Below are 22,914 nucleotides of genomic sequence, written 5' to 3' on the forward strand. Positions count from 1 at the left end.
TCACAATGGACTTTGAGAGATTTGACGAGCAGACTTTGCGCTAACTGGAGTCCGGCCAGGAGGGCTTCGTACTCGGCTTCATTATTAGTAGTGGGGAATAGGAAACGAAGTGAGTAGGTTACCTCGTGTCCGTCGGGAGCGACAAGTAAAATACCAGCTCCACTTCCCATCTTGTTTGAAGCTCCATCTACGAATCCGCTCCAGCAGTCCGGCGGCTCTACTTCGGATTCCAAGGGCTGTGCTAGTTCGGCATTGGCAGAATTCTTCTGTTCGGCAATAACGGGAATTGCTTGATCGAACTTCGCTTCTGCAAGAAAATCCGCCAAGGCTTGTCCCTTGATGGCTTTCCGAGGTAGATATTCAATTGTGTGCTCTCCCAACTCTATAGCCCACTTGGCGATTCTGCCTGATGCTTCTGGTTTGGTCAACACTTGCCGAAGTGGCAGATCAGTTAAGACGCATACCTTGTGAGCATAGAAGTATGGCCGCAGTCTCCTTGCTGCATTTACTAATGCTAGAGCAATCTTTTCCAGAGGTTGATACCTGGTTTCTGGACCTCTTAATGCTCGGCTTGTAAAATAGATGGGAAGCTGCTTTAGGCCTTCTTCTCGTACAAGCACCGCGCTGATGGTTTGATCCGATGCCGCTAAGTATAAGAATATTACTTCGGCTTCGGTTGGAGCAGAGAGAATAGGAAGCTCGGCTAGATAACTTTTGAGCTCGTCAAAGGCCCTTTTCTGCTCGGCTCCCCACTCGAACTTTGGTGCCTTTTTCAACACCTTGAAGAACGGCAGTTGCTTTTCGGCTGCTTGGGAAAAGAATCGATTCAGTGCGGCTAGACATCCGGTTAGCCTTTGCACGTCATGTATGGACTTCGGCATTGCCATGTTCTGAACGACTTGAACTTTTGAGGGGTTTGCCTTGAGTCCGTCCTTTGAAACCCAACAACCCAGAAACTTTCCCGAATCTACCAAAAAGGTACACTTTTGGGGATTAAGTTTGAGGTTGGCTTTCTTGAGCACGTTGAGAGTGGACTTGAGGTTGTGCTCGTACTCCGAAGTGCTTTTGCTTTTGACGACTATATCGTCAACATATACTTCGACCTCCTTTCCAATCAGGTGCCGAAAAAGCTTGTCTACCATCCTTTGATAAGTGGCTCCGGCATTCTTTAAACCGAATGGCATCTTTTTATAAGCGAAAATGCCGAAATCAGTAATGAAGGCCGTTTTTGAAGCGTCAATCTCATCCATTAAAACCTGATGGTATCCTTTGTATAGATCAAGAAAACAAAAAATTTCAAAGCCTATCAGAGCTTCTACTTTTTTATCTATGTTCGGAAGGGGATAGCAATCTTTGGGACAGTGCTTATTTAGATCGGTGAAATCTATGCACATCCGCCATCCTCCTTCCTTTTTCTTGATCATGACAGGATTGGCCACCCACGAAGGATACTTCACTTCGAATAACACATCCGCCTTCAATAATTGACGGACTTCGTCATGGATGACTTGACTTCGTTCTGCCGCAAAGAGTCTTTGCTTCTGTTTTATCGGCCGGACCGAAGGATCAATATTTAAACGATGAGTGATTACCTCGGGGGGCACTCCGGTCATGTCCAACGGAGACCATGCAAAGACGTCTTTGTACTCCTTGAGGAGCTGGATGGTTTTTTCCCGAAGTAGAGGCGTTCCCGCGAAGCCGATCTTAACCGTTCTGGATGGATCGTCTTCGTACAGCTGAACTGTCATCGAATTCGGCTCCGGTATGACTTCGGTCATTGCCTCTGACTCCGGCTGCTGTGATTGCTATGCTTGGTGGTGCCGATCTGACTGCTCGGCACTTCTAAGCGCAATTTGCAGACATTCCTTTGCTCTCTTTTGGTCACCTCGGATGACCGCTATCCCTCCTTTAGTAGGGATCTTGATGGTGAGGTGATAAGTGGAGCAAATGGCCCGAACTGTGTTGAGCCAGTCTCTTCCCAGGATGACGTTGTACGGGGACCGAGCTTTCACCACGAAAAACTCAATCATCGTACTGGAGCTAGTAGGCGCTTTCCCCACCGTGATCGGAAGGCTGATAATACCTTCAGGGCGGGTGTCCTCCTGGGCGAAGCTCTTCAGGGGAAGCGGAGCCGGGCTGAGCCGAGCTGGGTCCACTTCTAGTTTGTCGAAGCACTCTTTAAAAAGAATGCTGACTGACGCTCCTGTATCCACAAACACCCTGTGGATCAGTTTGTTTGCCACTCCGGCTTGGATGACAATGGCGTCTTGGTGAGGAGAGATGGCCGGGACGGGATCAGCATCCGAGAACGTAATCACTTCGTCCTGCTTCAGCCTTTTATGCGTTGGCTCTTCTCGATTGGAGCCTCTGCGCTCTGACTTCAGGGACGACTTGGTCTTCCCGGCAGGGAGAGCGTCAATAGTCAGGATTACTCCATCATATTGCGGCTCGTCATCGTCTTCGGGATCCGGCTGCCTTTTCGGATCCTGAGGAGCGCAGTTCGCACCTCTCTGCTTCTTATTCTTCTTTGACTGCTTGCTTTGGTATTTTTTCAATGTCCCTGCCCTCACAAGAACATCGATACCTGCAGCCAAGTTTCTGCACTCCTCGGTATCGTGACCGTGGTCTTGATGGTAGGAGCAGTAGTTATCCTGGGGTCGGCACGCGGCAGATTTCGTCATCCGCTTTGGCTTTTCGAACAGGTCAGAGTGTAGTTCGAAAATTTCCGCTCTCGGCTTGTTCAGCGGTATGAACTGAGCGGGCGGCTTCTCGGGATTGAGACGGGGTCCCAATCTGTCTTGCACCGGAGTCCTTTGAATCCTTTCAAAAGGAGTTCGGCGAGGATGTCCCTGATCGCCAAAAGGAGTTCGGCGAGGATGTCCCTGATCGCTATGATCGGGCTTCCTCCTGTCTCCTCGGGACGATGAGCTGTCTAACGACCGTTTGCGACGGTCTGCCTCATCGGCCCGGGAGTACTGGTCCGCAATGTCCCACATTTCCTGAGCTGTCTGCGGACCGCACTCAACGAGCTTCCTGTAGAGAGCTCCGGGCAAGATTCCATTTTGGAATGCCGAGATGACAAGCAGATCGTTGAGATCGTCTACTTGCAGGCATTCCTTGTGGAATCTTGTCATAAAGTCGCTGATTTTTTCGTCGCGACCTTGACGAATGGAAAGCAGCTGAGCCGAAGTGATTCGGGCTTCCGCTTTCTGAAAGAACCTCCTGTGGAAGGCATCCATTAGATCTCGGTAAGATCTGATGCTGCCCTGGGGGAGGCTATCGAACCACCTTCTCGCGTTCCCGATGAGCAGCTCGGGAAACAGCTTGCACATGTGGACCTCGTTGAGACCCTGGTTCGCCATGTTATACTGATAGCGCCCCAAGAAATCGTGGGGGTCCACGAGCCCGTCGTAAGTCATCGACGGAGTTCGGTAGTTCTGTGGTAGGGGAGTTCGGGTGATGTCGTCCGAGAACGGAGTCTTCAGTGCTCCGTACACGGCGAATCCGATATCTCGTCGGTATGGAGGAGATTGAGTTCTCCTGTGATTCCGGTACCGAGGAAGAACAGGAATATGTCGGGGTTGAGGATTCTTCTTCCTGGAAGACACGGCACTACTGCGGTAGTGACTTTCATGTCTGGATGAGGAAGGAGAATCCTCCGTTTTCGTCTTCGGCTCTTGGCTCTTTTGCAGGAAGGCTAAGAACTCATCCTGCTTCTCAGCCAAGAACAGCTTGACAGCCTCATTCAAATCAGGCTGCTGGGAAGACTCAGTGGGACGATTTTTGGAGCGGCCTGTTCCTTCGCCATGAGAACTGGTGGTGGATTTATCCCTAGGCTGTTTTCCAGACCTATGGGATGGATTGGCTTCCTCCTGGTTCTCACGGGCAGGAATACGGGTACTCTGCGATCTGGTATGCATTTTTTGGGTGGAAAAAAATGGATCAAAAATTCGCTTTATCACAAATTTTGTTCTCTGCTTCCCACAGACGGCGCCAGTGATGGTTCCGCGAATTTCTGATGTTAGTAAAAGCTGGTAGAGAATGAAAACTACAACACACAGAATTTACGTGGTTCGATTTACTGAAGTAAATCTACGTCCACGGGAAGAAGGGAGGGCAAGATTGTATTGCTTGATCTGGGATTACAGCTTACAACACAGACTTGCTATATGATTTTATCTCTAGAGAGCTTAACCCTCTTCTATCTGATCTAAGTTCTATTTATATCTTGAACTAAGATCGTGGCTTGCATCACCACCCTAAGTCGTGGATGTCGTGTAGGTCATGGCCTAAGATCGTGGATGTAGCGTAGGTCATGGCCTACGATCGTGGCCTGAGTTGACACCACGTGGTAGTGGGTGTGTTGGACATCCTGTATGGGTCCACTAACTCCTTGTTCGGTCGAATACTGAGACCGAACTGCTTTGGTTGCCGATCTGAGAGTAGAGCTTGATGCCGGCCTGAGAGCAGAGCTTGATTGGATGGCTTTTACCGAGCTGTAGGCTGAGGCCGAACTCTTTGGTAATGCCGAACTCATACTCCTGCTTTGGTTGCCGATCTGAGAGTAGAGCTTGATGCCGACCTGAGAGCAGAGCTTGATAGGTTGGCTTTTACCGAGCTGTAGGCTGAGGCCGAACTCTTTGGTAATGCCGAACTCATACTCTTCCTTGGGCTTTGGGCTGATGGGCCGTCATTGCTGTTGGGCTTGTTTAGTACGCACCCCATCACTACCGTCATTGCTGTTGGGCTTGTTTAGTACGCACCCCATCAAATAGTAATTTTATAAGGGCTTAACATAATTTTCTAAGATTTTTTAAAATTTAGAAGTAGAAAAGTAGTAATAAAAAATGAGTTTGTCCGCGCCCCTGATCATCGTTTGTTATTCTTTAAAATAAAAAACATATAAACAAGTGATGAAACGAAACTGGCCATCGTTTTAATTCTTGAAGTTCGTATTTTAGATTTATACTCCATCTGTTGCACAAGAGTAAGCACTCTTTGTTTTTTAGTCCGTCACACAAGAGTATGCATTTTCTAATTTTGAAACTCTTTTATCTTTAACGTGGTGGGACCAGTTCTCCACTAACAATACTTTGTTTACTTAACAAGCGCCAAATCAAAGGTCCATACTCTCGTGGGAAAGAAAGAAGTTATAATTAGTTTCAACTTATCATATAATACAATTAGATAATTAATTTAAGGTTTGACAAATAATATAGGGATCGACATATATAGATATGAAAGGCCTATAGTTTAATTGATGTTTACTTTTATCAATTTGTGGTTTTTCAATCCTTAGTGCACTTCTAGTGCTGGTTTTGTGTGTGTTCTTTGTGGTATTTTTTCCCTTTTAGTTTGTAATTGTAAGGTTGGTTGATGCTTTGTCGGGTGTTTGTTAATTGGAGCTGCTGTGAATGTGATACTACTCTCCTTTCTCGTGGACGAGGTTGTCATATATATAACGACCTATTGTTTTTTTTTAATGTTTATCCGTTTATTTTCTTTTATAATTGTTTTGCACACATCTTATGCAATTATACATAGATATCGTTACTTTTATGGTACAATATACCATGGTCTAAACTAATTTTGTGCTATTCTGGTGTTTGACATCTTTCTTGGCTTGAAATCTCGTAATATATAGTAAAAATTAAACAATATGCATTATCATTAACGGGTAGTTAACTTCTAAAATATATAAATATCATGAAATGATATGATAAGTGATGAATGAGAAAGAAGGTAAAGAGGAAAAATATTTCAAATATAGGAACTGAAATATCAACAATTACAACTATATGCTCAACACTTTGGTATTAAATAAAAGCTCCACAAGTATACTTTTCAATATAACTCCAACTAATTAAAGATTTCATAATGTTAGTAACTTCATGGAGTAAATGAAAAGAAAAAGATTTAATGAAAATTAAGAGACTCATTTAAAAAACTTTAATAACTCTCTGTAAATATTATTCCCTCCATCCCTCAAGAATATGCGCTCTTTCCTTTTTAGTCTGTCCCACAAGAATATGCACTTTCTAATTTTGGAAAGTCTTTCATTTTTAGTCTGTCCCACAAGAATATGCACAAGAATACTTTTTCTCTCTACCTCTCTCTTACTTCACCAATTTTACATTAAAATTCGTGCTGAGCTCAAAGTGCATATTCTTTGGGGACGGAGAGAGCAAAATATGTGGGACCCACGAGTGTTATATTTAATTGGAAATACATTTGAATTTACTTTTGACCATCAATAAATCAAAATTTTCTAGAGATGGTTACAAGTTGAAATTAAAAAAAAGGGGGAATTATTTGACCATACTAACGAAGGTATATTTATAATTCAATGAATAAATTGACAAAAATATAGTTAAACACTAGAAAGAGAAAACTATTTTGGAGATATTAACCACTCAACAAAAAATTGATGGCTGATGGGCCAAACAAGACCAAAACTGGGCCAGCCCAAAAGGTCTGCTTCAACAAGTCTTGCAATTCGGACTTTTATTTCCTAGAATATTTAATGATTAAATGATAAAACTTTCAAATAAAATTGAAATGAGAGAACTATATGTTACAGAAAGGGACGGGAAAATGATGAGGTTTGGTTAAATTTCTTATAATCTTATTAATCCTGCAGCTTTCAAATACAGTCAATTATATACTATTAAGTACTATCTTTGACATATTTCTTAATTATCTCAACGGTTTGCATTTTAGAGATATTGTGTATGATTTGGAAGCTCAAATACATTACATGAATCTTATATACTTATATTCTATATTTTGTAGAGTTAAATCCATGGCATTTTTTAATTGATAGATAAATCTGCATAAATGTTATGATGCTTACCTCGCAGGATTTCAGTCAAATTTTATCGAGTTTGTGTTTTTATCGGATTTATTAGTAAGGAATTCGACAATTTCGAATTGTGTTCAGATTCATTAAAAAAATATTATACTTTTAATAATTATTTTTAAATTTACTTTAATTTTATTCTTTAAGTTCGTGTAAATCAGACTAAAATCATGGAAATCAAGTTTTAATAATGTTTAATAGTGTAATACGTATAAATCAAGTTTGTGTCGTCATTGTGTTGTTATCGTGTCGTGTAAACTCAAATTATATTGTGCCGCGTGCGGGTACGAAGGTAGTCATGTGCAACTTGTGAAGGTAGTCATGTGCAACTTGTATTCGGCTTTTAAGGTAACAATTCGGATTCCTATTAAGGTTGAGAGTTTCATTAGCAGGTAGGGTTCAGGTTATGTCTTATTGGATTTGATCGTTATCATGTTGACCCGATAATGACTCAACATGTACGATTTATCATTCCTATTGAAATGTGATGTGTATTACGTACCCTAGAACCTATTCAACCGTTGAGTCTGAATCGAATATAATTAGGGTCCGAATATCTAGTTGTGGTGGATATGGCACATGGTCGTTATTATATTAATTCGTTGGTGGCTCGTATACAAAATCTCATTCTCAATTTTGATGGTAGCTCAATATCACACATACATAATTGTGAATACATAAATCTCATTTAAGAAATCTCATGCTGCAGATACATTATCGCATCATGTTTTTTAGATGTTAGTCCGAAATTCCACTTTTTATTGAGTATTTCAGTCAATTTTATTTCACGTTCGTTAGTTAATTATATCTCAAGTTTCTAATTTTTCCTAAAAAAACCTCAACGTGCATAACCCAAATACTAATTTTAGAAAAATATCATAACAATGTAAATGAAAAAGAAAAAAAACAAGACTATAATAAACGTACATATAACTAATCTTCCATAAAAACATAATTTTCCAATTAAACAATAAATAATCCATTTTATAGTAACGGCTAGTTTTGCTTTTATGGCAAGAGGAGCCTTTTATTCCCTCTCTTTCTCTCTCTTCCGCCATTAACACTTTCTTCACTATTTCTTCGCAGAGAAAAGCAAAAGCCTTCGCAAGGAGGCCTTTTCCACGGGCTTCATTGTCACAAAACCGATCAATTTCAGCTTCCCCAATTTCTTCATAGCTCAATTCTAAAAAAAATGGATAATGCTCAGCGAAGAAATCGTGGCCTCAATCTGCCGGCGTCGATGTCGGAGACGTCTCTGCAGCTGAAGACGCTCTCCTCCGTATCTCCGGTCAAGCTCGCGTCGCCGCTGAAATCGATGTCACCGAGGACCATCGCGAATTTGTCGCCGTCGAAATCGACGTCTTCCTGCAGCGACAGATTCATCCCCTGCAGATCTTCTTCGCGGCTGCACACGTTCGGTCTGATCGAGAAGGCTTCACCGGTTAAGGAGGGCTGCGGCGGGAGCGATGCGTACAATAGGCTGCTGAAAACGGAGCTCTTCGGGACTGATTTCGGATCCGGTGATTTTGGCTCGGGTGGTGTTAGGGGAGCGGGTTCCCCGATTAGTCCGAGTAAGAACATGCTGAGGTTTAAGACGGAGCAGCACTCCTCGGGGCCTAATTCGCCGTTTTCGCCGTCGATTTTGGGGCAGGATAGTGTGGGTTCTGGGGAGGCGGCGACGCCGCCTAAGCCGCCTAGGAAGGTCCCCAAAACGCCTCACAAGGTACACTTATTTGTGAACCTAATCAGCTCATGTTTTTCACTAACAAATAGTAGTAATGGAATTTGTGATTTTCAATTTGTTGTTAAACTTTACTGCATAGAAGTCGAAATTGAGCTGAATTTTAGTGGCAAAACTAGAAGAATTAATTTGTTCAGATATTGACCTAATGTGTAACTGGTGTTAGTATAAGAAATGGAGCTGAAATCAGTAGTAAAGACTGAATTCTAATAGTGTTCATTATGTTTATGATGTTTGGACCAATATCTTCAATGGGATAAGCTTTTCTGGGTGAAACCATACCTATATAGTTAGCTTGAATTGTGTGGATCTATCACAAGGTATACTTTTGTGTTGATCATGTTTCTGCAACAGGTGGAAGCAATGTATGTTATTCTATGAGATTTTGATAAATGCTTTTGAACCCTAATAAATCAGCTCATGTTTTCCACTAATAACTGAGTAGTGTATATGAAACGGTGCTGAATTTGAGTGGCAAGACTAGAAGATTTAAACCAAATGTGTAATTGGTCATAGCATATGAAATGGAGCTAATGTAAACCTAATGTATACTCAGTAGCAAGATTATGGCTTTCTAATAGTGTTCATTAAGTTTATGGTCATCAATGAAATAAGCTTTTCTGTCTGAGAATCATACATAAGTATTTATAGTTAGCTTGAATTATAAATTTTCCTTGAGCTATGAATGTGAACTTGGGATTTAGGATTCAAGGTTTTTAGGTCACCAAGTGCATCGTTAATCAATTCAATTAGTATTGTTGCAGGTACTTGATGCACCATCGCTTCAAGATGATTTCTATCTGAACTTGGTTGACTGGTCTTCTCAGAATGTTCTTGCTGTGGGATTGGGAACTTGTGTTTACTTATGGAGTGCTTCGAATAGTAAAGTGAGTTCTAAATTTTATTACGACTTGAATGGCTGCTTTTCATTGTTTTCTGTCTTGTTAGTATCCATCTTCATTCTGCAAGAATCATCTAACTGAGAGGTCATTTATTGACAGGTAACAAAGTTGTGTGACTTGGGACCCAATGACAGCGTATGCTCGGTCCAATGGACACGAGAGGGCTCTTACATATCAGTCGGTACAAGTCTAGGTCAAGTTCAGGTAATCTTGCTGAAAGGTTTGTTGCGAAGATATAGCATTAAGATTGCTAGTGTCTCATATGTAATTTGTGGGGTAGGTATGGGATGGGACTCAGTGCAAGCGTCTAAGAACAATGTCCGGCCATCAAACTAGAGCAGGAGTACTGGCATGGAGTTCACGGATATTATCCTCTGGAAGCAGAGACAGGAACATACTTCAGCACGATCTTCGTGTTCCAAGTGATTATATCAGCAAGCTTATTGGACACAAATCCGAGGTAACCACATTCTTCATCTCTCTAGATATAGAACTTGGTTAGCCGTTGATCTAACCAGGTTTTGGACACATTAGGTGTGTGGATTGAAGTGGTCCCATGACGACCGAGAGCTTGCATCCGGTGGAAATGACAACCAGGTATAGATGTTATTCACTATCTTAATCATACACAAATTGGATTCTACCAACTGAAGATGTATGTATAATAAACTTTGGTTGGATTCAGTTACTTGTGTGGAATCAGCACTCCCAGCAGCCGATTTTGAGACTAACGGAGCATACAGCTGCTGTCAAAGCCATTACCTGGTCACCTCACCAGAACGGTCTTCTAGCCTCCGGAGGAGGAACTGCAGATCGTTGCATCCGTTTCTGGAACACCACGAGCGGCAATCAACTAAACAGTGTCGACACAGGAAGCCAGGTTAGCCTTGAGAAACTTACAAGATGGTTGTTCCATACATATAGACTCAGCGTTTCCTAAATCGAGCTAGTGATTCTCGTAGGTTTGCAATTTAGCTTGGAGCAAGAATGTCAATGAAATAGTGAGCACCCACGGATATTCCCAGAACCAGATAATGGTGTGGAAGTATCCAACTATGTCAAAGGTAAAATTGATGGTTTTTCCTTATCGTGTCATGTCTTCTCAAACTAACTCTCATAATCATCTTCGTGCCATTTCTTCGTAGGTTGCAACACTAACTGGGCATGGTTTGAGGGTATTGTACCTGGCAATGTCTCCTGATGGTCAGGTATCATTCAAACAAATGTTACTGACCATGTTTTTTCGAATGCCTTTCTCTATGTCGTGTGGCGACACTTTTAATAACTTGGCCTGAATTGGTATGTGTTTACAGACTATTGTCACCGGAGCAGGAGACGAGACGCTCAGATTCTGGAACGTCTTTCCATCCGTTAAAACGCCTGTAAGTGTCAACATGTTTTTTCACGTGTTACAAAACGCTCAAGCCAAAAAGGAGGCGATCAACACAATGGCAGCACTGAATTTTGAACTAATTGTTTGTTGTTTGTGACATTCAGGCACAGGTGAAGGACACTGGCCTTTGGTCTTTAGGAAGAACTCAAATCAGATGACGAAGTGATTATAGGAAATAAGAAAGACCATTTTTATATATTTTTTTATTTATCTGATGTGGAGATTGTAAAGTGAATTTCCTCTTCTTTTTTTACTTTCCCCAACTTGTGCACAGTAGCAGCAAAATGTGGATCTATTCTTTGTATTTGTTTATTTATTTGAGCATTTAATACTAATTTTTACACTTTTTTAGTTTTAACTTTTGAATATTTCAATTCAAAACAAATCAGTTTGTGTTTGATAAGTGTGTCTGGCTGTTGCAATTAAGACCTAATTTTTTAATTTGTAGCAAATTAGTCAGAACTTGAAAAACAGTTGAATCATTTTCTTTTTAAAAGACATTTATCCTTTTATAAAAACCATGAACAAAAGGAACACTTTTGTATTTTTTTTAACCTTTTTATTTGATGTGAAATTGTAAAGTGATTTTCCCTTTTTTTCTTGTGCAGGAATAGATCAGTAGAATGATACGATTGGCAGTAAAGTTTGTGCAATTATTAATTGCATTATTTATTTGAGGTTTTTAATCTTAAGTTACATTTTTTTTAAATGGCTTTGAAGATTGCAATTCAAAATAACAAAATTGGTTTTTAATAACAAAGGCACAAAATAGCCAAAATGGCATTGTTCCATGTTATGCATTTATAGTTTCACATTTTCTTTGACACAATATTTGCCCTTTGTTAGCCTAGCCTAGCCTAGCCAACATCTAGAAAAATCTAGATGTTGTATGAGTAACAATCTGCTGCTATCAAAGCAGGCCTTGGCAGATTAGATAGATCTCTCTTGAGCATGATCTGGTTGCTTTAGGCCTCAACCATGACGCCTTTCTGAAGAGTGGCTTGCATATTTGGTTGAACTCTGCGTAATCAACAAGAAAGACGAGTTCAGCAAGAAACTTGAAGAGAACAGGTTGAATGAGGAATTAGAAGCAGACCTTTTATATCTTCACTTTCCAGAAGCTTAATGATAAGGTGACCTCCTGGTTTTAGCAAACGACCGGTATCCAGGGCTGAGCCGGAACTGTCTAATTCAATTTCCTGTGGGGCATTGTTCACTGCAGCTGCCGTTCCAACTGCCAAGTCAAGCGCTCGCATCCCCAGCTCCACAGATAAAGCTGCGTCTCTACTTGTGATTCCAGAAACTAGGGGACACATGTCTGATAGGATGACGGAGAACCCCTTTTGCTGCAAGTAAATTATGAAATGCATATCGGAATCATGTGTTATTTGGTCAGTCCGAGACTCATTCTTAACTACACAAAAGTTTCAGTGAGACCGTCTAACGAGTCAAAACTCTGGGCTAGCAATAGCCAGGTCTAAGTCTATGTTCGTTGTTTTGCATATGAATGAGTACCGTCTGACTAGTTTTGACACGTAAGACAATCTTGCACAAAACTCCCTCCCTCATGCAACATTAGATACACAGTTCTGAAATAGATCAACTTAGCATTTTCCAGACCTTCCCAATTCGTTAACTAATGGAGTAGTATATTCAACAAAAAAAGAGTAAGAGCAAACAGATCAAACTGCATATACTAGCAATTCGAAGACACCCGAGTGTATGTATATCAGCATTGATTTGAAGATCCAAAGCTTGAGTAGTAGGTCGTACACCTTAGGGGAGAGTGCCTAACTTGCACTTTTTGGTAGGAATTTACAGATTTTAGACACAAATAATCAGAAATATCACCTTTCTACCAATGTAAATCCAGCCCAAACATCCTCGCAATCACATATTATTCAAGAAACAAGAATAAGAGCAAACAGATCAAACTGCATTTAGTAGCAATCAGAAGAAACCAAAGTGAGTGTGTATCAGCATTGATTCAAAGATCCAAAGCTCGAGTAGTAGGCCATACACAGAGAGAGTGCTCTAACTTGCTCTTTGGTAGGAGTTCATACATTTTAGTACAAGTAATCAGAATATCACCCTTTACCAATTTAAATCAGCCCAAAACATCCACACAAATTATTCTAGAAAAAACGAATTAAGAGCAAACAGATCAAACTGCATTTACTAGCAATCAGAAGAAACCAAAGTGTATGCATATCAGCACTGCTTCGAAAACCCAAAGCTCGAGTAGTAGGCCGTATACCTTAGGCGAGAGTGCTCTAACTTGCTCTCTTGGTAGCTTCATAACATCACCACAAACAGTTTTAACCCTCAAATCACAGTGTTGGGGCGGCACCTTCACCTTCTGCTCTGCGCCACACCCCACAAATCAACTAAATAAACACAATCCAATAAGCCAGATAAGTTCTGAGCTACAATGTGAAGAAACCTTAGTATCAATCCCCACAACTGCTCCACCCTTTTCCAATGGCCCCAAGTTCTGACATGCCACCTGCATTACAGATTAGTCAAAACCAGATTACAATTCGCACAAAACAAATCATCACACCACATTTTTCTTCACAATAAAAATCCAATCTTTAACACAGTTAAAACTAATGTACCTGAAGCCAAGCACCGGGAGCGCAGCCTAGATCGAGAACAGAGCCACCAGGGCTTATGATTTTGTACTGCTTCTGCATCTGAATCAGCTGAAATTCCCAATCCGATTTCAGCGGCAATTGAGCAAATTTTTCAGATAAAATTCGTTTAATTGAACATAATTTACTGGCAGATATTCGGAGAGAGAAACAAGTATGTGGAATCTAGAGAGAGAGGGAGATACCTTGAAAGCAGAGCGAGCAACATAACCAAGGCGCTGAGCTTCCCTGTAGAAGAAATCTGGAGTTCCACTCATTTCTTGCTGAGCTATGGAAGAGGAAGGGGGTTTTTCACAGGGTTTATTGCACTCGTTATAAATGTATAACTATTTATTTAATCTAATAATAAATGTTAATTATAAATTTATTAATTTTACTGCTTAACACTTAACTCTAAATGTATACTAGTTTATCTGATCATCATTCGAATTAGAAAAACCATCTATATACCATTCCAAGATGATAACCACATGAAAAAAAGATAATTTAAGATGATCACCACTTGTTGAAAGTAAATTCAAAGACGACAATTACTTCATGTAGATACTTAAGGAATACTCTTCTCTTAATTTTCGAAACTCGCTAAGTTCGTTGGTGCATAGTGAGTTTGAGATGCTTCTATATTATAGCGATCTTGAGGTGCATAGCAGGTTCGAGGGTACTAGATATAATTTATCTTAAAAAAAGAATTTTTCTGTGTTCAACTTATATTTCAATTTAGTTTGTTTTATCACTAACATTTTAACTTATATTCCACCTGTTTTTGTTTTGTTTGTTTTATTGTAAACGTTAAAGTACTGTCTAATTGAAATTCGTAACAATTTTGTGGTGTCATTCTCGTGTAGTTTACATTAATGTTATTTGTTTTGTTTTGTTTTATTTAGTTTGTGTATTACCTTAAGAATTGTTATTAATAGTATTAATTTACAAATTCTATTAATATCATCATTCATTTTGTTTTCTATGAATTTGTTTAAAGTTGTTGAGAAAATAATTAAATTGAAGTTTTATTTTGAATAAATTGTACATCTAATAACGTTAACAATAACTTTTGATATATTAGAATTGAAACAAATATATAGAATAAGACAAATAATGCTAACCAGAACAATATCTCGATAGATGATGTTATGAGGCTTATATAAACTAAACAATTCTTTAGGTAAGATTGTGTTAGTGTACTAACTAATTTACAGTAATAACTAATAATTTTTAATTTTGTATATTAAAATTATTAGCATAAAGACATAATTATATCAATACAATATGTAAATTTAAATATCAATACAAAGACATAATTTATCAACACAAGAAAGATTGATAAATTTATGTCTTTGTATTGATATTTTTAACATACAAAATTGATATTGAGTTATTAGTTGTTACTGTATAAGTTAGTATTTGATCACACACCTATACTTATCTAATACCCCATCCATCTCACAAGAATATGTACGCTTTCCTTTTTAGTTCGTCCCATAAGAATATGCACTTTCTAATTTAGGAAAGTTTTTTCTCTCTAATAAGGGGAGACTCATTCTCCACTAACAATACTTTAATTACATTTTCTCTCTACATCTCTCTTACTTTACCAATTTTATATTAAAATCCGTGTCATCTCCAAAGTGCATATTCACATCTCTCTTACTTTACTAATTTTACATTAAAACCCGTGTCATCTCCAAAGTGCATATTCTTTGGAGACGGAGTTTGAGGACAGATGGAGTAAATAATTTAGAATTTTATCACAATCATCTTTTAGCAAAAAGGGATTTGATTTGAAGAAAATTTGGCCTCCATCTTAACCCGCACCGGCATACCTGAAATCCGCTGGACTATCCCGATTGACATTATAATGTGCACTCAAAACAAGAACGCATTCTCACAAACATATAAAAATTCATTTGTGATAACATATCTTTGGTTAAATCAAGAACTGAGCAATGTAAAATCAAAGAATCATTACAACGAACACAAACCTAAAGATAAATAACCAATCCCTAACGAAACTAAATAAACATCAGCATTAACGAAGAAAAAATTACATCTTATTCCACAAATCATGTACAACACATAAACACCAGTGAGAGTGAGATTCCTAGAAAACAATTCAACAGTTCTTTACACCTCCAACGTCATAATTTTCTACTTTATACATCAGTAACTACGAGTTCGGGTGTTTCAAGCTCCACACACCGTCGCCTCCTTGCTAGGATCCACAGTTCTAAGGGGTTCCGCGGCGCCAGGCTGTTTCCCCTGTTGTTTCGACCAGTAGGAGTGTGCAGCTAAGACGCGATCCAACAGATTTTGTGGCACCGGCTCTCCTCGTCTCTGATAAGGAGATATGCCAGCTGTGTGAACTAATGTCTTCCATTTATCCTGTATAAACAACAAAATCCACATCACATGGGAGTAAAGCTAGTTATTAATATGCTGAATTAACAAATCCCAATCAGTCATATCCACAGCATCCCATGTGAAAGATCCATTTAATGTTAATATACTAAGTCATGAGATTCAGTTGGTAATATTGTATTCCCAACAGTCTGTCCAATGAAGAAAATTTAAAATTATCACATCCTAACAGACAGGAATAGAAAATAGAAAGAGACAAACCCGAAAGGCCAAACGACTTACAAAGATCGATAAAACAATACTATAAGCAAAATACCAAGTATATCCTAAAGTGATATCTTGAAATAGGCATAAAATATGGCACCAGCCACACATCTAAAGCTAACGGAATGATGAGTAGCGTACCTTTAAGTCGACATACGTGCGATAATCTGCATGCTCGAAGGCACCCATTTTGACATCACGCCACCTGCATAGGCAAATGGATTATTGGAAACGAAAATTTTATGGAATGTATCAGAAGTAAATCTTGATGGGCAATATCTGTATCAAGCTGAGTTTGTGTACCACATTCTTACCTTCCTGTCCCGAGTCTTTCAACAGCTTCAACAAGTGCCTCAACTTCACCTACGGAGAATGGTCTCCTAGTTCTACGCTGCGACAGTTCATTCTTTTTGGGTTTGGGGTTCGCTGGAGATACTGCAAGTGATTCTGAGTTTGTTGGAGAAACTAGAACTAATGCCTTGGAATCAGGAACTGTTCCATTCACTGTCTCATTTTTACGAGTATGTGGGGAGGACATAGAATCACTGGTAATCACATCATCATCAACTTTGCTTATAAAAGGGGGATCTACTGAGACATTTGAAATCCCTGAATCAACCATTGGAGTGGCAGGAGACCTGGAGAACATGATAAACAAGAAGTTTTCGAGTCAGTAATGAATTAAGAGATAATACAATAACTTCTGCCCTCGACGTAGATAAGATCAGTGATATGAAAGGTTAAGAAATATCATACCTCATCAACTCCTCGTCTGCATCACATGGCAATACCGAGGTAAGTTTTTTGGGAGTCATGGAAGAGCAAATATTTGTAAAAGTCGGCTCCAACGTAAAACCCAAAGTGTCAAGATCAGTATTCTGAGAAATGCCAGCCTGCTGCAAAGTTCTGTTGTCATCTCGAACTTTCTTCCCTTGAAGAACTACCCCCACTCGTACTCCATTTCCAAGAATAGCAGTAATTGCCTCCATCACAGTTCTCTAAAAAAGATGTAGGATAGTAGAAAACTTAATACTTGTTCAGATACATTTACCCCACACAGTGTAACATATCAGGAAAGAAACGGACACAAACCTTCAGAGAACCAACACTTGCAGTTTCAGGGACCTCAATGTAAAGCTCCGGTACCTTAAAGGACTTGATGCTGAACTTCACTGAAAGAAGAGACACCCCAAGTGTAAGAACTTCTTCATGTCATCCAAGATAGACAAAAGACAAAAAATTGAGAGTTCGGGAAGAATAATTCTAATACCATGAGGATCCTTTCCTCTTTTACGGCCTTTCACTGGAGTTGATGCACCACTCACTGCAAAATTTAACTACATTTATTTAGATATGTATATAACACCAACAGAAAGAATTTTAATAAACAAGAATGATAGAGGACCTCTTTCAAACATGGTGCCCGAATTACTCTTGTCCATGCACATCCCCTTCTCGGGTGAATTAGATATGCTATTACTACTGGCTTGCTGATCATGTGCAACTGTACTCCTGTGATCAAAGAGTTTCCTTTTCTTGATGGGTGCTTGTAGACATCTCTCTTGGGTATAAATTCTCTTCCTATTTTGGTAAAATGACTTCACTCCATTCCCTGAACACCCAAAAAAGCATAGAGGAAAGGATACAGTTAGAGGAATAAGGACGACTACAGTTAGTTGAATAAGGACAGTTATTTGCCCATGCAGACTAGATTACTGAAAATGCGGACAACTTGAGTAATTCAAACAAGCAACAAACTTACTAGGGTTATAGAGTTCACAACTCCTTATCTCTGGAGCCATCTTCCTGTATTTGGATGTCAGCATCTTCCTTATTCTTCGGTGACCAGTGCGCGGCTGTGGCCTAAAGGGCCTAAACTTGGTGCTCAGTTTATTGCACCCATAAGAATTATCGTCATCATCGCTAATTCCTATTTTTACAGTATTCCACCGCTTTTGCAGTGGAGTATGAGGAGTGGGGTCCCTGTACAAGGGAAACTGTACACCACTATCTGACCTAATTAGCATATTACTATTCACACGCTCTCCAATACGATCCTTTACATTCGATTTATTAGTGTCATCCCCCGAATGCATACCTTGCTGACCCTCTACTCTAACTTCACAGTTGGTATTTCTATCAGCATCATTGACTTGACAGGTTTCCTGTATCGAACCACAGTCAAGTTTCTTCACGACTTCAGGACTGGCAACAGAAATGTTTTCCAAGACAGAACCATAATCTGTTTGTGGTAGTCCCTTGAATTCGAATGAGAGATCGGGCTCCTGAACGGGGATAAAAGAACTCTCAGCACAACTTCCATGGTCAACAGTCTCTGATTTCGGAGTTTGCTCATCCATATGCTGCTCCGTCACATTCTCATTTTTTAAAATGGCGGCATGAGCTTCTACATTACTTGAAACAGAACTTTCACTCTCCTGTAACAGCTTCCCAGCTACAGCTGCAAGTAATTCGAAGGCACAAAGTTGGTTGTCCTCGACGGGATTCTTGCGTGGGCATCTCTTCTGGGATGACAAACAAACATCAGATGGCAGGACACATACAAAATATTATGGAAAGCCATGGGAAACATGGTTACCCTGATTGATCTGGGAGCTTTGGGAATAATGAAGGATCGAATACCATTGAGCCGATAATCCAACCTCTTTTTTGGTACCATATTCTAGAACGCATACCACTGCAAGATCTCCAATTTAAGAAATGTGATGTTTCCAAACCACCTTTAACCTACAAGACATTCACCATGCAAGAGCATATCAGAGAGCAAGTACTTAACTATTCATAAATACAAGCAAAGTAAACAAAAAACTCGTAACAATCTAGAACATAGGTGATCAATGTGGAATTAAAATCCATGGAAGAGAGAGAGAGAGAGATAGAAAGATAGAAAAGAAAGTACTGTCCCATTTCAGAAAACAATATGAAAAATCTATTATCCATAACGCAAGAGAAACAGAGACTCAACAATCTTCTAAACATAAGCATAAGGAATCTATAATAGAAAAGACCATCGAGAAGTCAGATCTAAGATCCAAACTTGGCAGCGTAATAGAAAGAAAAAGAAGAGAATTTGCGTTTCTGTTAAAGCAGAAATTGAACGAGATCATTCAGCTAGAAAAATAAAGAAGGTTCTCCTGATCGATCCAGCCAAAATCTTCTGTCTCTAAACAGTTCATCGGATTTAGATGAGGCCTCAAAAAATATGTTGACTCAAAACGAAATAAAACAATTCTAACCCAAAAATAGACAATTCTCTCCATCCGCAGCTCCCTAGGCAACCAAATTATCAAAAATCAACACTCATCAGATCCAATTACACGACTCCAGAGCCCGATCAGCTCTCACACCATGCCAAAAATAAAGCAGAAACGAAGAGATCAAAGCAACAAATTCCAGAAACGAAAACCCCAATGTTCGCTTCTAAGCGCATCTATCACCCAAAAACCCACAAATTTAGCCAGATCGCCGCGGGATCAACTTCAATTTCCACAATTACACTCGAAAATCACGATCAAAACAACAAACTTTACCAGGATCGGTTAAACCCCAGCAGAATTTCAATTCCAGAGGCGAAGAGAATAGAAAGGTAAAAACGCCCAAAAATGGCGCACCAAAAACACACGCAATTAGAATTGTAGAAGAAGAATACAAACAAAAAGCAATTACCAGATGAATAAGAGGATAAATACTGGACGTCTGCTCCTGCTTTTGCCTTTTTGTATATATACAGTTAACAAGAATTTCGAATTTAGGTGACGCCAATAAATCTCAGGTAAAACCTCTTTTGGGTTTTGGGAAAACCAGAGGGGTTTTGTGGGTGTGATTCGTGTGAATGATGAAAGGGGATAGGGGTTATGGTTGTTGCTGGTGCTTTTATATATATTTATATTATTATTTTATTATAAGATGCTATTTTATTTTTAAAAGTATTTTGATTTATGAGTATATAAGATTTCATTTATCTGATTTTATCCTTGAAACGAATTGGGTAAATTGATGTGGCAATGAAAAAGGAATTGATAAGGATGAGGTGGAATTGACATGTATTTTTAATATTTATCTAGTTCTTTTTAGAAATGTAGACTTTTATGACATGGTTTTGATTGGATGTTAGTTTCAAATTTGTCAATTTGGTCGAAATCCATCCACAACTTATTATGGTGATATTTATTTGATGTATTTGCAGAAAGATATAAGACATATTTAGAGAATTCAGTTTACAATGTTTGGAAAAAGCCTATACAGTGAAATCTTATATTTAGAGAATTGGATTGGTCTATAATTTATTAAAATTGTGTGTGATAAATATAAAAAAGCTAAATTGTCGAAATCTTTATTTCCACCACCACCCTATCTATCTACTACTTCTATAAGATAGAATGTGTCACGTGGCATATGTGTGTGTGTATTTCTCATAATAATGTTTAAATAATTTTTAAATAATACTTTCTCTCAAATAGATTAGAAATTTAAAAGTACGTTCAGTTTGAACTCAAAATATTTATCTCGTGCATTAATCAGGATCAACTCATACCTAGCTATACTAAGTGTGTTTTGTTAATAATGTATGACATCAAAATTAATAACCATATCGCAAGAATTTTATAAGATGTATAGTTTTGTTGTATAGTAGTAATGGTATAACAGTCTATACTTTTTTGCTCCGAAACTGAAAAATAATGGGCTCTAGATCTAAACTGTCACGCAATAGAGATTATTGGCATTGATTAGGGATTGCACTTTGGTTGTTCAAAATTAGGTGTGTATTAATTGATCTTCATGAATTAATGAGAAGTCAGTTTCTTCTTTAGTTGGATCAGACAAAAGTGGTCTTAATAGGGGAACTTTATTTACAAAAAAGCTTGTATTTAGGTGATTAATCATCTCTTTCCGTATCAAGATTTTGAAATTTTGCTTGGAAAATATAGATGTTGAAATGTTTAATTCTCATTCAACTTGATTTTATTTCATTGTATACATCCCTATATATATATATATATATATAGGCAATAGACTATACAAAATAAGGTAAAGATTTACCCTAATTCTAATTGCCTATTACACGGTAATTATCAATCACAATATCAATCTCATATCTTCTTGAATTATTCCCTTGTGATTTGATTGATTTCTTTCCAACAATAGACTTAGTACTTATTAGGGTATCCACTATAAGTCGGACACTTCCAATAGTCCTGCCACATTTTTTGTCCACAGCCCCAGTTTATTCGTCCGCACCCACAAAAAAAAGTGTCCGCAGCTATAAGTCGGACACTTCCAATAGCCCCGCCACTTTTTTAGCCACTTTTCATTTTATTTCATTTTTCGTTTATTTTAAATCAATTGTAATTGAAATTATCGGAATGTAAATAATTAGAAACCGAGGTAATACTGAAATGTAAAAAAAGTATTGGGACCAAATATTCGTTGTATTATGGAACCGAGAAAATTATACAACGAACATTTTAAAAAATACAAATAAAAACACCGCCACCGTCTATTCGGTGGCGGAATCGGGTTCATCCTCCTCTTCTCTGCCGCCTCCCCCACTGGGTGTAAAATGGGTGGTGGAGGAGTGGTATTTATAATATAATTTTTTAAAATAATAAAATTAAAAAAAATAATTTCCGGGGGGCGGCCGGCGCGCCGATGACCGGCGCCCTATAGGCCGGCCCGCCTATAAGCGCGGCGAGGCGTGCCCGGCGCGTCCTCACACTCTTCTCGCCAGAGGACCTTCCGCCCCATAAATGCCGTCCGCCTCGGGGCGGATGCTGCCTGCACTATAGGCGGCAGGGCGACGGGGAAATGGGGGCGGCCAGCTATGGTGGATGCCCTTAGTGAATTATATAATTTTATCATGATTTAACTAATGTGGATTTGTCTTTTCATTGTTCTTTTCCGAGAAACATCTAGATAGGTTTGTGCATTGAAATAGGAAGATGTAAACAAATTTTTGTAACAAAAAATTCTAGAAAAGTTGTACTCCATATATGATATTTTAATTGAGATTGATGGAAAATATATTTAGTTAGAAATTGTAGAAAAGCTTGCAGGTTCAGCCAGAAGTATATAATTATTAAATTAATTGTGTGTACCTAAATTACAGATTAGATTGTGTATTAAACGTAATTAAATTAGTAATAAATTTTAATTAATTAAGTTGAAGGATTATAAGTTTATGAGCCCAAACCCTCTAATGTAGTCAATATAGCATTTCACTAATGAGAAGTAGCAAAGGAGTACGTTTAGAATGTTTAGATTATTAGTAGTATATTTTTTTATTCTAAAGAAATAGCTAAGTGATTTAATAGAATTTTAAAATTATTACTACTATGTAATATTTTTTAAATTTCATCATTTACTTTTTTAATTTTATTTAAATTGTGATGTGTATAAAATCAGAATAAATGAGCGAAAAATCAATAGTTATCTACCAATATAAAATATAAAATTGAAAAAAATACCGGCCATCTACCTGACGCCTCAAACCACCCTCCACGCCTTTCAGCTGCGCGGTGGGGAACTCGGCCCCCCGTTTGTGACTTGGCTGCAGGTGCGGGAGAGCCGAGTCTCGGGCAGTCCTCGCGACGTTCTTACGGTCAACATCCCATCATATCATTTTCAATGTTTCATAAGTACATTATGACTTTCAAATTAGATTTCAAGTTCTCTGAGTTTGCCATTACTGTGATTAAATGAAGTATTCAATTTTGGAGATATAAATA

The 22,914-nt window shown here is 38.8% G+C and overlaps 3 protein-coding genes across 3 annotated transcripts; 1 reads left to right on the forward strand and 2 right to left on the reverse strand.

The window, feature by feature from the left end:
- The first annotated feature begins 7,893 nt into the window (after nucleotides 1-7,893).
- Nucleotides 7,894-11,242, forward strand: LOC121763468 (protein FIZZY-RELATED 3-like). Its single transcript, XM_042159490.1, has 10 exons — nucleotides 7,894-8,582; nucleotides 9,365-9,487; nucleotides 9,602-9,706; nucleotides 9,783-9,962; nucleotides 10,037-10,099; nucleotides 10,188-10,382; nucleotides 10,465-10,566; nucleotides 10,648-10,710; nucleotides 10,816-10,884; nucleotides 11,000-11,242. Exons 1-10 carry the CDS (start codon nucleotides 8,052-8,054, stop codon nucleotides 11,051-11,053), a joined length of 1,485 nt encoding a protein of 494 aa, XP_042015424.1. The 5' UTR covers nucleotides 7,894-8,051; the 3' UTR covers nucleotides 11,054-11,242.
- Nucleotides 11,243-11,655: 413 nt separating this feature from the next.
- LOC121763700 (ribosomal RNA large subunit methyltransferase E-like) lies at nucleotides 11,656-13,836 on the reverse strand. Its single transcript, XM_042159757.1, has 6 exons — nucleotides 13,735-13,836; nucleotides 13,514-13,600; nucleotides 13,339-13,401; nucleotides 13,153-13,254; nucleotides 11,992-12,241; nucleotides 11,656-11,915 (listed from the first exon to the last, which is right to left on the reverse strand). The coding sequence occupies exons 1-6, from the start codon at nucleotides 13,804-13,806 to the stop codon at nucleotides 11,806-11,808; spliced, it is 684 nt and encodes a 227-aa protein (XP_042015691.1). The 5' UTR covers nucleotides 13,807-13,836; the 3' UTR covers nucleotides 11,656-11,805.
- A 1,739-nt stretch (nucleotides 13,837-15,575) lies between these two features.
- Nucleotides 15,576-20,025, reverse strand: LOC121766047 (telomere repeat-binding protein 4-like). Its single transcript, XM_042162375.1, has 10 exons — nucleotides 19,856-20,025; nucleotides 18,768-18,916; nucleotides 17,931-18,693; nucleotides 17,574-17,780; nucleotides 17,439-17,492; nucleotides 17,261-17,340; nucleotides 16,925-17,166; nucleotides 16,483-16,806; nucleotides 16,310-16,373; nucleotides 15,576-15,928 (listed from the first exon to the last, which is right to left on the reverse strand). Exons 2-10 carry the CDS (start codon nucleotides 18,846-18,848, stop codon nucleotides 15,731-15,733), a joined length of 2,013 nt encoding a protein of 670 aa, XP_042018309.1. The 5' UTR covers nucleotides 18,849-18,916; nucleotides 19,856-20,025; the 3' UTR covers nucleotides 15,576-15,730.
- Nucleotides 20,026-22,914: the final 2,889 nt, after the last annotated feature.

Source organism: Salvia splendens, chromosome 14 (genome assembly GCF_004379255.2).
Source record: "Salvia splendens isolate huo1 chromosome 14, SspV2, whole genome shotgun sequence".
NCBI lineage: Eukaryota > Viridiplantae > Streptophyta > Magnoliopsida > Lamiales > Lamiaceae > Salvia > Salvia splendens.

Excerpts from the sequence above, each read along its gene's own strand:
- LOC121763468 (XM_042159490.1), top strand. The coding sequence starts at position 8,052 with ATGGATAATGCTCAGCGAAGAAATCGTGGCCTCAATCTGCCGGCGTCG. Across the intron at positions 10,100-10,187 it reads CCGGTGGAAATGACAACCAG|TTACTTGTGTGGAATCAGCA; the intron begins GTATAGATGTTA and ends GGTTGGATTCAG. Across the intron at positions 10,711-10,815 it reads CAATGTCTCCTGATGGTCAG|ACTATTGTCACCGGAGCAGG; the intron begins GTATCATTCAAA and ends ATGTGTTTACAG.
- LOC121763700 (XM_042159757.1), bottom strand. The coding sequence starts at position 13,806 with ATGAGTGGAACTCCAGATTTCTTCTACAGGGAAGCTCAGCGCCTTGGT. Across the intron at positions 12,242-13,152 it reads TTAGAGCACTCTCGCCTAAG|CAAAAGGGGTTCTCCGTCAT; the intron begins GTATACGGCCTA and ends ATTTACTTGCAG. Across the intron at positions 11,916-11,991 it reads GGAAAGTGAAGATATAAAAG|AGTTCAACCAAATATGCAAG; the intron begins GTCTGCTTCTAA and ends TTGATTACGCAG.
- LOC121766047 (XM_042162375.1), bottom strand. The coding sequence starts at position 18,848 with ATGGTACCAAAAAAGAGGTTGGATTATCGGCTCAATGGTATTCGATCC. Across the intron at positions 17,341-17,438 it reads AAGAGGAAAGGATCCTCATG|TGAAGTTCAGCATCAAGTCC; the intron begins GTATTAGAATTA and ends CTCTTCTTTCAG. Across the intron at positions 17,167-17,260 it reads CAAGTGTTGGTTCTCTGAAG|AGAACTGTGATGGAGGCAAT; the intron begins GTTTGTGTCCGT and ends CATCTTTTTTAG.